The 17,178-nt window shown below is 37.7% G+C and overlaps 1 protein-coding gene across 1 annotated transcript; it reads left to right on the top strand.

The window, feature by feature from the left end:
* The first annotated feature begins 8,899 nt into the window (after nt 1–8,899).
* Nucleotides 8,900–11,527, top strand: hoxb13a (homeobox B13a). The gene is made up of 2 exons (XM_085405093.1): nt 8,900–9,862; nt 11,006–11,527. The coding sequence occupies exons 1-2, from the start codon at nt 9,157–9,159 to the stop codon at nt 11,251–11,253; spliced, it is 954 nt and encodes a 317-aa protein (XP_085261219.1). The 5' UTR covers nt 8,900–9,156; the 3' UTR covers nt 11,254–11,527.
* The last annotated feature ends 5,651 nt before the right edge of the window (nt 11,528–17,178 follow it).

Raw genomic sequence — 17,178 nt, 5'->3', positions numbered from 1 at the left:
CTAACTCAATAAGAGCACTCAAAGTATTATATGTGATTTATTGACATAAATGACAGAAGAAAAAGGCCATGTAATACAGGGCTGTTACACACTAAGATGGGCCAGTTTTTCAAGCCAAGAAATTTCACTGGGCCAGACATTGCATTTGGCCTGTCCAGATAAAAGCCATGCAAAAGTAAAACACTGCCATGCACTAATTGCAAATTAAACACAGTGGGTTTTGAATTTTGACGTGATGGTAAAATAAATATTTGTTAGTCCAAGCGGGGTTGAATAATGGGAAAGAGATGGTGAGAAACTGTCTTTCAGGTTCAGAGCCCACTTCCTGAAATGATTTAAAATAGCATGACAAAAACATCACATATATTAAAGCCAAACAATATTATTGACATACCCGGGAGAACATTTGCTAATAAGATAATGTTAGCTAAGTCAGCTATCTCATTGTAGCAACAGAAAAGAACCACAGACTGTTCTTCAAATGTCTTACAAAGTTGGAGGTTGTTCCATCTCCATGTGTGATTCCCTTCTTGCATGTTTTACATATTGCATTTTGTTTTTTGTTGACTACCTCATAGTGGGCCTGATCTCTGATAACAACGAGACGGCCTACTTGAAGGAGATTAGGAATCTGGAGAACTGGTGCCAGAGGAACAACCTCCTTCTAAACGTCAGTAAGACAAAGGAGCTGATAGTGGACTTCGGCACTAAGCAAGAGAGGAACTGCCAGACCCCTGTCATCAACGAGTGCCCAGTGGAGAGAGTGGACAGCTTCAAATACCTCGGAGTTCACATCACGCAGGACCTGTCATGGTCCTGTCACATCAACACCGTGGTGAAAAAGGCCCGTCAGCGTCTCTACCACCTCAGACTCTTGAGAGACTTCCAATTGCCCTCCAAGGTGCTCAGGAACTTTTACTCGTGCACCATAGAGAGCATCCTGACGGGAAACATCTTAACCTGGTTCGGGAACAGCACCATGCAAGACAGACGAGCTCTACAGAGGGTTGTGCGGTCAGCTGAGCGCACCATCCGCTCCGAGCTCCCTGACCTGCACTCAATCTACAGCAGGCGGTGCTGGACCAAGGCCAGGAAGATCGTGAAGGACCACAGCCATCCCAACAACAGACTGTTCTCTCTGTTGAGATCAGGAAAGCGATTCCGCTCCCTGAAGACCAACACAGAGAGACTGAGGAGGAGCTTCTTCCCGCAGGCGATACGGTCTCTCAATCACACCACCACACAGTACTGACCCACACATATAGTTCTTACACACACACTGGACATTCTGGACATTGTTTTCACTTCATCACTTAAATCACTTTAAGCATATTTGCACTGCACAAGACATAATGTGGATTGCACAACACTGGTCACTACATTCTTCATTTCCAGTTAATACTTGTACAGCTGCTGTTATTGTGTATATATTTATTTATATTTCTTCATACATTCTTATATAGTTCTATATTGTGTATTTTGTTGTACAGTTATTTTATTTTCAACTTTAATTTATATATTGTATCTTATTCTTTCCCAGTTAAATTTACCCTTCATTCTAATTTGTGTTGTACAGTTATTGCATTTTTAACCTTAATTTATATTTTATCCCTTCCTAGTTAAATTTACCCTTTTTAATTTTTCATATTTATTTCCTATCTTATTCATAGCCCTTTCCTTTTTTTGTTTTCTTTAGGTCACGAGCAGTTGTCCAAGCATTTCACTACATATCGTACTGTGTATGACTGTGTACGTGACAAATAAAATTTGAATTTGAATTTGAATTTATGTACCCCCCCCGCCGCCCTTACTGGACAAAATTTTGTCTGAAACGTTTTTTTGTTGTTTTTTTAATCTAGTTTATTTGATTGGCTGTGCTACAGTCATTGCACACATACATACGGAGTGTGGTAAGAATGAATTAAATGAATTAATGGTACGCACTTTTTATATAATATATGTTTTAAATTTAATATTTGGGGTAAAATATCAAGTCTTTTCAAGTAAACAGGTTCATATCCAATTTAAGTCCCAAGTCATTGGTGTAAAAGTCCAAGTCAAGTCACAAGTCTTAGAACATTTTTTTCAAGTCTAAAGTCATAAAATTAATTTTTGTACAGTCCGGATTACAAGAAATGCCTTAAGGTGACTGCTGTTGTGATATGGCCCTGTATAATTAAAATTGAATTGAAATTAACCACACTACAGTTCATTATACCACCTCCTTCAAAGCAGTTTTTGGTTGGCACCCAAGTTTGATTACTAGGCTTACATCTGCTCAAGTGAACTGCAGCCAGGGTGGAAACAAACCAGACCGGAGTTTAAAGAAGTTCAACACCGCAGGTGTGAAAACAACCCTTTCAGATTCCTGTGGCCACTCACTGATGTACCTCTCCCCTGACTTCCTCTGTACATCCTGATGATTTGATACAAAATGTCAAATTTACATTAATCACTCCATCAGACCTGCTGGCACTGATGTTTAGTCCATTTCTTGTGTAATTTCTCACACCTAACCCCTTTCACCCTGTTTCCTTTCCTCAATAATGGCTTCTTGACAGCCAACCTTCCACTAAGACCATAGGGAGAGCAGGGGAAGAGGGCCACAGCTTGGATTCCATAGATCTAGACCTGTGGCATACAGTGAGTTAAACTGGCTCAAATCAGGTTATTTTTTGAGTTAATACATATCATGACTGCAGTTAATAGGGTGTTGAAAACTTTATTCTACTATGTAGCTTAATTTATAATTTTAACTTACTATAATTTTTCAAGATTGTATATTGCTCTTTAGAGGACCAAGTTGTCCATTTTGTGAATGGAGGTTTTCAAAGTGTGTACAAAATTACCTTTACACTCTTTATTTAACAATGCTATTCCATAGTGTATTTAAATGTTTGTGTGTGAAGTCATATTTGAAATAAAGTTCGAGGATTTTATATCAATACTGAATACCCTAATGATTTAATATGTTTTTACTGCTGAATTAAACATGAAGATTATAAAAAAGGTACCCTATTTGAAACACTGCTGACTGGTGCAGCTAAACTCAGGAATGTTTAAATAAGCTACATACAATCAGCTAAATATGTTGATTGCATGGTATTTTATACACTTCCTACAAATATAATATATTCACACATTCATGTGATTAATCGTAGATACTTTCTTTCTTAAATAGATAACTATCATATCTGATATCATATCTCACAGTACAATAATATTGAATGGGTTGCATTGTTGTATTTTGTCATGTTTCTCAGGTCTTTGTCTGAATTTCTACGAACATTATTGCTAAGGATTGTCTTATTGCATTGGAGTCACACTGGGTTAAATATGTACACTTGGGTTTTAAGGGGTATTTATTATTTTCTTCTTTTTGGGGGGTTGTATGGAAGCCCCAAACGCAATTTCATTGTTCTTGACAATGACAATAAATAAATAAATACTAAATAAAAAAATACTACAGCATTATGCTTGACCTAGTTCCTCTACACTATTGTATATACCGGTACTTTAATTAATAACTTATACCATAGTAAGTAATTAGTTCGATATATTGACTATACAGCATATATTTTCTAAATATATCTTTATAAAACTAGAGGTATAAATGTAACTAACATTATTGGAAATTTAGTGTAAAGATTACAGCCACTGCCTGGCAACTTTCCTTCCATTATTCTACTGAAGCTCTTACGGCTTTTTATCGGATGTAAATTGCTGAATTAAATTTAGATGAGTGACATTAAGTCTAATGAAGTTAAAGACAAAGTCTGGATAACGAATTACTTTCAGCCACGGCACCTTTGGAATAAATTTGAACTTTGGACAGGTCATGTCAATTAGGTGACAGCTCAGACTTTTTTCTTTTTCTTTTTTGGGATCAGGTAACCTAAAAGAAAGCCGGAAGTGGTATTGTGTTATGAAACCGGCGCGTTTTTCATACTTCAATCCATATTGTCAGGCTGCAAATGTTCCTTGTTTACTGCATTTGCATCAAGCCTGGATGCACTGTGAAATTACAATGGATGCAGTTCTTTAAACTGAAACAAACCTGCAATGCAATGATAACCTTCAAGAGTTTGCTCAAGATGGAGAATAAGACAAGACCACGTAAAAGCACCAGGATCGATCTGCGCAACCGTCTTTTTCACAATTTATTACACAGAAAGCCAAAGGGAGAAGTACATAATACTGTATGAAACCAGTTTTGTTCTCATCTTAACATTCTAAAATGTGTCCAATGTTGTAATACCATTTTTTTTCCAGCTTAATATATTCTATTATATTATAGTCCTGCAACCCTAAACCCCTATATAAATTTATTATTTTCTATTAGGCAGGGTGATTTTATACGTTTAATCTAAGTCTATTGTACTAAGTCATCAAATGAAATAACTGATATAGCATATACGATATTTTTACATTCGCGGGATTTCTAAAAGTAAATGCTAGAAGACCTGTGAAACCGTTCCACTGGCCTTTATGAGGGTAAAAACAGGACATTTAGATGTGTATTTATTTAATTCTTTTTGCGCAGACTAATCGGTTGTAATTAACCTATAACTATCACCAAATGAAATCAAAACATTAAAACATGATTAAGTCGACGCAGATATAATTTGACACGTACAGTTTGTAACGTTTCTGGGGAACGCGTAGTCGGCTCCATTTTCTTTTGATGTTACGTTTTCCAATATTTATATGCCCTGCTTCTTATAGCGCTTTCCTGCTCTACCTGAGCGCTCAAATCGTGTTCAATTAACCCATTCTGATTGATGGATACAGCGGAGAGCAACTTGGGGTTTGTTTCTAAGTTATGCAGACTGAAGCGGTTAGGAATCAAACCACAAATCTTCCGAGTAATAACTGACATGTTCTACCTTTTGGGTGCCAGCCACCCTTGTGGCAGGAACCACTCCCGTAGTTCAGGAGGTAGAACATCCCACGTACCTACCGTGTAAATTTCTTAAAATAAAATATATCAGTTTATGCTTGCTTTAGCCGTTAAATTCCATCTCTCACTTACTGTATGACATTTTATAACCTATACCGCTGATTTCGATTCATGGATTGCAGAAATATGGGGAAAATGAGACTGGGAATGTTTTAGTAATTTCACAGTGGCCCAGAGAAATAGGGTTAGCCTAGGAAACTAATGAAATGTATCAATGAATACGACACAACATTTTCTTTTTCTAAAATAAATGATGTATTAGCTTTATTTGTCTATAGACTGTATTTAGATTAAAAAGCGAAAATACATACATGACAAAATGCCCTGACGAAGACCAGAGGACGATTCAGGCTTGAAATAAAGTGTACTATCCTCATAGCGCTGTGTATTTGAAAGTGAAAATATTATTATTATTATTATTATTATTATTTTCAGAAACGACTTTTCAGTCTCTCTGTGAGTCTGTTGACTTCTATGTTATTGAGAATGGTTTTATTTTTTATTCACGATTCATTTTGAGTGAATTGCAGTCTGCTGATTTAACTCCATACCGGTTATAGTGGTAACATTGGGCCTCATCCGTGCGTGGCATCATCTAAGCAATTTTGAACACAACCATGGTGACACACAAGCACACGCAGACAGAGAGAGTGAGTTTCAAGGTGTGCGGTGGTCTTGAACTTGAAGTTGAACTCATTACAATATGTCTGTCTTTCTGGCTGTAACCCCCCAACCCACCCACCTTTCACGTTAAACTTGACCTTGACCTTCGGGGGCGGTCTGACATTTGACACCCCCACCAACAGCAGACCACACTGTGGGTTAGAGTCGTACTGTCTGGGTGGTTTGTTTGTGAAGTCTTGTCTGCAATAGGCCACGCTGCAAGGTTTGAATATTTTTGAACAGAAGACTTCAGCTATACAAAGCAATAGCGTCGATTTGAGCAGGTGATTCATCTGCATTTACGTCACCACTGAGCTGTTTATTTCCTTTCATTTCTAAAGGACTATGTCTACTGAAGCATTTTTAAGCTTTCTACTTTGTTGGGCAAAATACAAAATATTATTTTAATTTAAAAATAAACCCTCAACCTCGCAATCTACTGATTCCTCGTCAGAATAAATTGGAAATAAGTAAAATAAATGCCAAACTAACATGGGAGATTAATTTTCCTTATGTTGATAAAAAAAATTATTTTTAAATTATTTAGGAATAGAAATTTAAAAATATCCTATCAATAATGTTTACGGACTATATTGGTGATATTTCAGAATAACAATTATAGATATTATGCTTATCATGGACTTAATGTTAACTGTGTAAATTTATCATACTGGCGCCCCATTCACTTGTATTTTCAGACTTATTCATTTGCTTTAAAACAACACAAGGAAAATAAATGTTGCATATGAATATAACTGATGGCAATATTGTGAATATTTATTTATTTATTTATTTATTCATTGGCAGCTTCAAGATTTAAGATTGTATTTGTCACATACACAGAACTATTGCACAGCGAAATGTTTATATAACTGTCAATAACAATTAAAGGTATTACAACAAAAATATAGAATTAAAACGAATATTTTCTTTCCTTGTTTTGATATTGTGATAGTATAGTCATATTGTGACGGCAAGTGAGGATTGGACAGGAGGTTTAGCCGGTCGTCTACTGGTTTCCCCAACCTGCATGTAGAAGTGTCTGTGAGCAAGTTGCAGCCATCCGAGTGTATGAACATTACTTTAAAAGTGTTCATGCATAGAAAAAAGCACTTGTGTGAATGCTTGATTGAGACCTTGAGTAAGAAAAACGCTTCAAGTGCTTACTTTTAGTATAAAAGCGCTATATAAATATTAAATATAATAGTGTTTATTCGAGTTCACCTGATAGTGAGCTGGAATAAACACCGTGATGGTTACATGTGTAAGAATATATTTTAGATACAAGTTTTACATTCAGCTTGTGTTGCTAATTTTGAATTCTAATACATTTCAAAACATTTAAATGATTGCACAGATTATTATATTTTATTTATTTAAAGTCCATTATAACGGCTTATTTCTTTATACTGTACGGATCCAGCCACTGTTCTATGACCACAAAGCTCAAACAAAGACTTGATCTGGACACGTATTTCCTCTTTATGTAGCTTGGTGAGAAGTAAACTTCCGCATTCTTCACATTGTACAGGCTGTTGGCTTTACACGTGATCCTAAAGTCTGTCACTGTAATGTTACTGAAAACAAAGTCTGATATTAACGTGTTCGGATTAATTCTGCGGCACACGTAAAAGTGAACTTCCCCACCGTATATGCGCCTAATGGCGGACTCCCTGGTGAAAATGATGAAAATCCAGTGAACTCAAATGAGTGGCCCTACGCTTTTAAGCTGGAAGCTTCGGGTTAAGAGCTCATGGTAATGTGTAAGGAGTTTATTTTACCCACCACATTTCTCTTTAGATCTGCTTTCTGTAGATAATGAACTTGAACAAAATTATTCTAGAATGAATAAAAAACTGAAAAAATGCTTAATCTTTAAGTTTCCTTTTAAATTATTTGCAGAAGAAGTAGTCATATAGGTTCATTGCAGGCCAGAGATAAAACATGTATTGAAGCAAAATAATGGTTCCTGTCTGCAGTATTTCATTGACCAACCATTTCTTTTCCATGTCTTCATGTTCATTAATAACCTTTAGGAAATTCACTAATTTCTCACTTACGGCTTATTTAGCCTTCATGTATACGGCACATGGAGTGATTCAAAATAAAAATAATTACAGTAATTTCAATTACACTATAGAGGAGCATCAGAAGGATTAATTTCAAACCAAGCGCAGACTAAGTTCCCGTCTCCTATAAAAAATGAGAACAATAACTTCCCCGTAGTGAAATTGTTTCTTAATATAACGGCCCTTGAGTGCCGCGGAAACCTTTCTGAGACACTTTCAACCAAAGCCGTTTTTCTCAAGTTTTAAGAACTCCAAAACCCTTCCATAAATCTCCTTAACGTTTACTTTAGTCAGAACGACTGAGAGCGAGTTAAACTAAAACCTGGTTTTTGACTAGGTGGAGAAATGTTCCAGTGGGTGCACTTATTTTAATAGCCAAACTTTGCTTTTGAAGGCTTGAAAACATTCACGGTAATGATAAATTAATAATACGTTTTTCATGCATTTGAGAAGCACCGATTTTAAATGTGTTCACATCTGTATAAAACTGAGCATCTGGAGTTCCATATTAAAAGAAGAATAAATATTGAATAAATAAATAACATTTACACAACAAAATTTCAGTTTTTCTGAAAGTGTATAAGTTTCAAATCAGTTTGAAACTTATACACTTTACAGTTTACATTTTTGTTTCTTGTGGTTCAGGTGTGCTGTTAGTGTAGAATGGAGAGTATAGTTATTGAAAAAGTGATTATCTAAACGGTCAGTTCAGATATTGGCGAGTCGATTTCAGATATTGGCGAGTCCATTTGCACCACGTACTTTTATGCACGACACAAAAGAAGTTGGTCGAGTGATTTATTTTCATTGTCTTTCTTTCTTTCTTTCTTTCTTTCTTTCTTTCTTTCTTTCTTTCTTTCTTTCTTTCTGTTTTTAGGCAGACTAAGGTAATGTCACTCTTAGTATCGACCAGAGAACATCACATCACAGACTTGAGTCTGACGCAAAGGCAGCTGCAGAGACAAACTAAAGTAAACCAAACTACAGTAAGCTAAAGCGAATCTGCTCATTCCCTTCTCATATCACAGCTGGAAACTCATAAAATGCTTTTTCCCTCCTCTCACTGACAGTCCTCAACTAGTCTCTTCTACTCTTCTTTTTGCGCTTGTCCCATCACGTGATCACCCTGTCTCATCCAATAGTTATGCTCCCCTTACTTCTTGGTCCAGGGGGCTTGTTGCGTCAAGGCTGCGGCTGGGATGTAAGTGGAGATCCGGCCGGTTAGTGGGAGTCTTTGCTACCGAATGACACGCCGTCACTCCAACAAAGCAGCATACCGTGCTATGATAGTGCTGTACAAGTACATTTCTTGAGCTGCGTTTGTGTGTTTGTATTTGTGTGTGTATATGTATGTATGTGTAGTGAGCGCCAGTGATCAGCCTCATTCAGCAAATGTAGCAGCTTAGCGCCAGGAACGGACGGAGTCTGAGGCACACGAAGGCCAAAACGGGGAAGGGTGGGCATATGACAGCCTCTTTAGTACTCAATCCTCGCTGGCCAGTGGAAACGGTAATGTTTGTGTATGACAACAACGTGGACGAGTTGAACAAGAACATGGAGGGGCTGGTAGGTAGCGGCAACTTTGCCGCTGCCACTGCAGCAAGCCAGTGCCGCAACATCATGGCACATTCGGCGGCCGCCGCTGCTCTGGGTGGCCACCCGTCCAGCTTGGTGCACTCTTCAGGTGGGTATTCCACAATGGATGTGTCCGCTTCAGGCTCCGGTGAGACCGCTGCCTCTTCGGGGAAGCAATGTGCGGCTGTGCCGCACCAGAACTCGTCGGCCGCAACCGCATTACCCTACAGCTACTTTGGTAACGGCTACTACCCATGCAGGATGGGTCGGGCTCCTCTTAAGTCCTGTACACAAGCGGCCGGAGCCGCTCTCAGCTCACAGTACATGGACACAACAGTGAGCTCAGACGAATATCCGAACCACCGGGCCAAGGAGTTCGCCTTTTACCATGGCTATGCCAGCCCATACCAGTCGATGGCCAGCTACCTGGATGTGTCGGTGGTCCAAACGCTCGGCACCGGGGAACCGCGCCATGACACACTGCTGCCCATGGACAGCTACCAGCCCTGGGCTCTGACCAACGCCTGGGGAGGACAGATGTACTGCTCCAAAGATCAGGGACAGGCCGGCCACCTCTGGAAGTCCGCTCTTGCTGGTGAGTACTGCTGCTTTCAAGGTTCATAATAACGATTTTAAAACAGTTAAACAGAACTCTAACAGATTTTTTGTAACTATGACGCAACTGAACATATTTATTTAATAAAAATTACATTTAATAACAATTAAGAAATTAAAGGATTGACATTTGTTAAAACAAAAAACATCTCGGATGATTAATTTGCTCCGATAGTAAATTATCGTCTTCATAAATTTGGACTAAAATTAGGCGGTTAATGCATCGAGTTTCTTTGCAAAAGCAAGGCAATAATGTGCTTGAGGTTTGTGATGGCTGAGGTTAATCACTGCCCTTGAATCCCCATCTAGTTTAGGGCGTCACGTACAAGTGAAAATTAACGTCATGTTGATTGGATCCTTGATATTGTGAAAATACCAACATGTTGCAGACTCTAACTTAGAAATGAGCCTTGCATTGCCATCTCTTGGTGCAGAGTGAAAAACATTTTGGTGTTTCGTTCAATATCGTTTATTAACCAAGTGAGATAATCATTTTATTGCTGGGGCCTTCCAGTTAATTTAATGGTTATCATAATGGTTATTATGATGAGAGACATGTTACTCTGCTGCCACTGCTAAAATTAATGAATGAATAAATAAATTAAATAAACAGGAAAATTTACTTTCATTATTAACATTGTAATTAATTCAATAATAATGATGGAAATAATTAATCCTCTTGGCCCAATATTCACAGTGAACAGGAAAAACCCTAACGCCCACTCCACTTCTCTCTTTATTTAACACACACATCGCACAAATGTAGAATTAAACTAAAAACACTGTAAACACAAAGTCAAGAGAAGACACAAAATGCTGTCCTTGTGACAGTCTATGTGGAGTAGAATAGATGCGTGCACTGTGTTTAAAGACGCCATTTTTTGTAGGTCAATTTGAACTTAACCCAGACAGCAGATATTCGTTTCCCGTCTGCCTCGCAGGATTGTATCCAGTCCGATCGAAACATAAAGTTCCCGTTCACTTCCTTAAAGATGCTAAATTGTGCTCGACAAATATTTTATCGGCACTTACACTATTACAGCAATCGTGGAGTGTAGAGCTTGAAAATGTATCATGGTGTGTGCAGCCCATCACCTTCAGACTGGCTTTTTCTCTTTGACAGATGTGGTGGCGCACCAGAATGACAGCTTGTCTTTCCGCCGAGGCAGGAAGAAACGGATACCTTACACCAAGGTCCAGCTCAAAGAGCTAGAGAAAGAGTACGCAGCCAACAAGTTCATCACAAAGGACAAGAGGAGAAAGATTTCGGCCGTGACCAACCTGTCAGAGCGACAGATTACCATCTGGTTCCAGAACAGGAGGGTGAAGGAGAAAAAATTCGTGGCCAAAGTGAAGAGCAGTACTCAATAGCATGCAGGTCACTGCTCTTTGGACAATTCGTAACAGTTGAGATAATTAACAGTGAATGGAAAAAAGTAAAGAAACTGGAAGTGGGACCTCTCACAGACTGTAATTACAGAACTTTCCTGACTGCTTTGCTAATATATCTGTCTAGTGTGTGTCTTCCACTGTCAGTGTTGTCCGTGCCAAGTAGCCTATAGCATAACTACTATGCTCTCCATACTGTTTATATCGCATGTCAAACAGTAACCAAATCACAGTGTAACACTAAATAAATTTTGTCCCACCCCAATAAAGGTGTTATGTTTTTAAAATAATTTTCTATGCCTTGAGGAGGCAAACAAACTTTTATTTAACATTGAAAACTGATATCCGAAATTAGACAAACAGCAGAGGAATCCATATTGCGCTTGTTGATTAAAACTGTTCACGATAGACCAGATTCACTTACCAAGTCTGCCTCTGGAGGAACGCTCCCTGTGGTGGAAGCCTGTCTCATGGAATGGCAAGCATTCTGGTTTTCCATGCCTGTGACAGAACCGCGTATGGGAGAAGAAGAAAAAATCATTAGTGTACTTATTATTATCATAGACATTGGAAATGTGTTTTAATATATCTACTTGTTAAAAAGTATTTATAAAAATATTATTTAAAAAATGCTAAACAAAAACTCTCGTTCCTTTCTTCCCTTTTTGAACATTCTATCCATAACATTAACATTACAGAGAACTAACGTGAACAGTATTTTAATTTTAAATAAAGTTAACTTAGCAATTCATATCAGTTCAATATTTCGTGAATAATAATAATAATAATAATAATAATAATAATAATTCCAGAACAAAACTGAGTAGAGACTTCAAATCGTGTTATTTTCTTTGCGCTTTCTGCAAGTTCTTTTAGCCTGCACTGTGCGTGCGTTTGAGACAGACACAGAGAGAGAGAGAGAGAGAGAGAGAGAGAGAGAGAGAGAGAGAGAGAGAGAGAGACAGAGAGAATAAGGAGGGTGGGGGGGAGGGACAAAAAAGACCCTGACCTTGAGCGTGATGTGTGATGATAATAATAATAATAATAATAATAATAATAATAATAATAATAATAATAATAATAATAATAATAATAATTGATGTTCCGTGAAGATAATCCTAGAAGCTCCTGTAGAACAAAACAGAATTGTCTGTGCGTATGTATACAATTTTTTTTAGCCTGCATTGTATGTAGCTCTCAAACACAAACGTGAGGGTGGGTGACCTTGAAAATCATGTGACCAGACAGGCTTGTATCAAGTCTTCCATGAATATTTTATAATAGCGGGGTGTGTGAGGGACATCACTAACAATACACACAATATATACGGGCCACTGCCATGCACCACAGATTACAGCTACACATGAGTTCACCACAGTTTTTACTCGCTATGGTTTCAATGCGATGTCCAGCCCTTTAACATTAGTGTGCTTTCTGGCGATTGGGATCTGTTTTAATTTACATAGTCTGATTGTGTGGATGCAAGACAAAGTATACTTTGATAACTTTGTCTCGCATATATGCGAGACAAAGTATGCGACTTTGGCAATCGATAAATGCCACTCCATTTCATAAATGTTCAGCACTGGTGAAGTCAAAAGATTTCTGATGTGAACTTCTTGCGCAACGCTGAAATCTGAGTCCTCAATCTGAAAACCATGAGCAACGTTTTTTGAATTTAACAAATCCTTTGACTGTGTTTTATGGGCGATAAACCGAGTTCTAAACATTTACGTTAATGCTCAAACATAACTGAAATGAATGAATAAACTATTATTATTATTATTATTATTATTATTATTATTATTATTATTATTATTATTATTATTATTATTATTAAGAACTGGGGCACCGGACCTTGTGTCGGATCTTATCACCTCTTTACCAGACACACAGATTGTGGTTAGTAGGCTTTATAGATGCAGAATATGCTGAGTAGTTTGATAACCACTTCACTTAAAGGTAATTTGTTTGGAAACGCACACAATGTGGGCTATCCTCAAATAAATTTGAAAGTGTTTATAGGGAGAGGATGTAGCGACGGATTTAAGAGGGTGCTATAATCAAAGATCTTTGAAACATTTTTTGACGCAGTTTTGTGTGTCCAAAACAAGGGTTTAATATTCACATAGGCTGTCCAGATTCTAACAAATAAAATGTGGGGCAAACACAGTGTTTATGTGGGACAACATGGGACAGGTGAACAATGCTGAGAGTTACTCTGAAATTTTGATATCTAAACTAAAATTAAAAATACAATAAATTGTGGCTGATACAGGATTATCATTTAGCTTGTACAGACTAAACATATCATATTTCCAACAATTTGGTTTGTCCTTATGATCTCAATCAATAGTTGGTATATGCTCAGGCCAATATTCTTTAATTATGGTCAATTGCTTTTGTAAACTTTGCAAACTTTATCCAGTTATGACACACATATTGTTACAGTACTGGGTCTGTGACCCAATATTTATGTTTCAGATTCTGATTTAATATTCTTTGACTTTTGTTATTTCTGGTTTTGGTTATCTTTATTTCTTAAGTTCTTAGTGATGTTAGTTCTTTCTCCCTTAGTATTTATCTGTGTTTAGTCTCTGTTCCCTTGTCACATGTCTGTGCTTTTCCCGTGTCCCACGTTTCATGTATAGTCAACTTTGTCTCTATGTTCCTTATGTCTCCCCAGTCACTGTGTTAAAAGTGTGTGTCTTTGGTTGGTGTGTTTCTCTTTTTTATTTTGATAGTTCCGCTTCCTGTGTTCAATGTATTCAGTTTTGCTAACTCCTCGTCTTGTTATGTCAGATTAGCACTAGCTGTGTTTCCCTCCTGTTTCCCATTCCCTCATTACTCTCTTGTGTATTTAAGCCCCGTGTTCTCCTCTGTCCATTGTTGTTTCATGCTACTGTTATAGCTGCATGTTCCTCTATGAGCCTTGCAATGCTTAATTCTAGTTTCTCAGTTTACAAGTTTTATCCTTGTCTCTAGTGTCTAGCTTTTGTTTTAGTTTTCTTGTATTTAGTATTTGAATTTTTGTACACCCAAAATAAAGCTGCCTCCCTTAGTTCACTCTTTCGGGTCGCGAGTCCTGCATTTGGGTCCCATCCTGCCTGCCACACAGCCAGACCTTGAGACATATACTAAGTGATTTCACACAACATTTCCCCCCCAAAGTGAAAATGAAAAATAACATTGGCAAAAAAGACCAAACATCGATTTCTCAGAACATGCTGCTGTTCCATTTTTGTTTGTGATAGTTTCCATCATATTAAACATTTGCTGCAGCAAGAGTACTGACAGTGACTAGAAAGAGAGAGCATATTTCTCCTGTATTGGCCTCCCTTCATTGGCTCCCTGTTAAATCCAGAATTTAATTCAAAATCATGCTCCTCACATACAAGGTCTTGAATAATCAAGCCTCATCTTATCTTATCTGCTGAGGAGTAGGGCATTAGACTGGCTAACCTTCTTCAGACTATAACAAAAAGTTTTCCTTTCATGTACATAGATGTGGGTAAAAACCAGACTAATAAGCGCTAGTTCTAAATGTCCTTTAGAACTAGTCACAGTGCCTCAAGATTTGGGACAGGAGCACAGGGAACAAAAACGCTGTGTCACGTTCTGAGGGACATTTGGTCACCCTCGTGGCCCAAAATTCAAATGACTATCAAGGAGTGCCTTCTTGATCGCCATGTGGTCCCTTCCAAGTGGTTTTGACCACCGGTACAAGTTGTCTTTTTTTTTCTGCTGTAAAAAGGTCAAACAAACCTGAAATGCAGCAAAGAAAAATCAATTTTATTGTAAGAGAAATTTTTAAAATTCAGGAATTGTTATTGAATAAAAACACTTTTCAGAATTTCTTGTCTTAAAACAGTTTTGGTCTATATCCAAATCTCTACCATGAATCCCCAGAAATAATTTACACAAAATCATATTGATGGCTTCTTTTTCATGGCCGTAATTTTTATTTTATTTTATTTATTTTTTTTGCTTCATTGGGCAATGTCTTTTAAATGAGAACATTTCAGTCCACCAGAAAATGGTTTTCATTGCACTGAGCATTTCATCTGCACATTTCATGGAAGTGACACTGTAGACTTTTTAAAGAAAGTCCAAGTCCACTCAAGGAGTGCTGACTATAAATTTCATGGGGTGACAGCAGAAATATAATAGTTTAAGTAAAACTATAAAGGAAAATGCTTCTGTAAAACTTGACTGGTGTTAAATGCATGCACTTTTTGTGTTCCTGTCAAATTGAAGTTAATTGCTTCAACAGACCTGCTTCTAAAAGTTCTTAGTTCTCTTTCATTGGATACTTTGCTTGAAGTCAGTTAATTGTATTAAACAAATAGAATATGTATACACATGCTTCAGATACAATCAAAGATGAAATGTGAGATTTCTGTGTGCAGGAAGATTTTTACAGTAATATCTACAGGCTCAAATATGTGGCTTAGAATACAGTGTTAAAAATTGAAATACAATATTAAATACAACTTTATTTGCTTTGCCAGGGCGATTTGGCAGAACTGAAGTGAAACTCCAGGGTCAAGTGTACATTAAAGCATACAATGTATTAATTAGAATGAACTGGACAGCAGTAGTTATTTTTGCTTAAAGCAGGCTGCACCAGGGAATGCACATAATTGAACTGCTGGGTACATATATGAAGAGTTGATTAATTGCTTCTATCAAGAAAATAATACTTTATATTTCAAAATGAGGCACATGCATGTAAATGGTAAATGGCCTGTATTTGTATAGCGCTTTACTTAGTCCCTAAGGACCCCAAAGCGCTTTACACTACATTCAGTCATCCACACATTCACACACTGGTGATGGCAAGCTACATTGTAGCCACAGCCACCCTGGGGTGCACTGACAGAGGCGAGGCTGCCGGACACTGACCCCACCGGGCCCTTTGATCACCACTAGTAGGCAACGGGTGAAGGGTCTTGCCCAAGGACACAACGACCGAGAACCAGCAACCTTCCGATTACAAGACGAACTGCCAACTCTTGAGCCACAATCGCCCCATGTGTGTTACCATTAAAAATTAACACTGAACTTCACAAATAGCAGTGTGTTCTGCTGGTCTGTTTACTTTCTTTACTGCTTCATCTCTTTCCTTCTTTAAAACCAACAAAATTGATGGAAGACCTGAAGCTCACAAAGTTACTTCTCCCCTTTATTTTGCATACCAGCGAGGAGGAGGAGATGAAAGAGCAAGCCTTTGAGCTGGACCATGCTATCACTTTATTCACACATAACTATAGAAAATCCCTTTAATCCACACATGCATTTTAAATATGTCTTTCACTTAGCATGCCTTTTTATCTTTACTAAAGAAAAAAAGGCATGCAGCATCTAATGTAGTATGCAAAAGTCTGGGGCAGGGGTCTGAGCTGTGGGCCACTGCTGGTACTGTCATCTCATTGGAGGGCCACTTTAGTGTTCAACTAGTAAATTTAACTTCAATTGTGAATACAATTTTTTCCCTCACGCTTACAGTAACTAACTGAAGCCTTTCATTGAACTACCAAATAAATACATTGGTACTCTCTTTCTGACCAGACACGTGGCAGCACTTCTGCTATCATTTTGTTTGTATTTAACAAAATAAAAATGCAGACATAAGTGTATATATTAGTTTTTGACAGCCAGTGACAAATAACTGTCTCACTGAACTAACACAGCCAATCCGGATGTTTGTACTCTCTTCTCATATTGCTTTCATATTAAATCATTTTTTGCTTTTTAAATAACTTATTTTAACATTGCACTCAACAACAAACGAATCCTCCCAAGCAAAAAAAGTAACTTCAAGGGCAAAATTGCATTGTATTTCTTCACATCGATATGCATGTAGGGGTGACGTGGGCCTCAAGTGGCTCCCGGGCCACGAGTTTG

This window comes from Rhamphochromis longiceps, linkage group LG4 (assembly GCF_057381845.1).
Source record: "Rhamphochromis longiceps isolate RC_006_pf linkage group LG4, R_longiceps_female_GT1.1, whole genome shotgun sequence".
Lineage (NCBI taxonomy): Eukaryota > Metazoa > Chordata > Actinopteri > Cichliformes > Cichlidae > Rhamphochromis > Rhamphochromis longiceps.
This window is presented reverse-complemented; position numbering and strand designations above follow the sequence as displayed.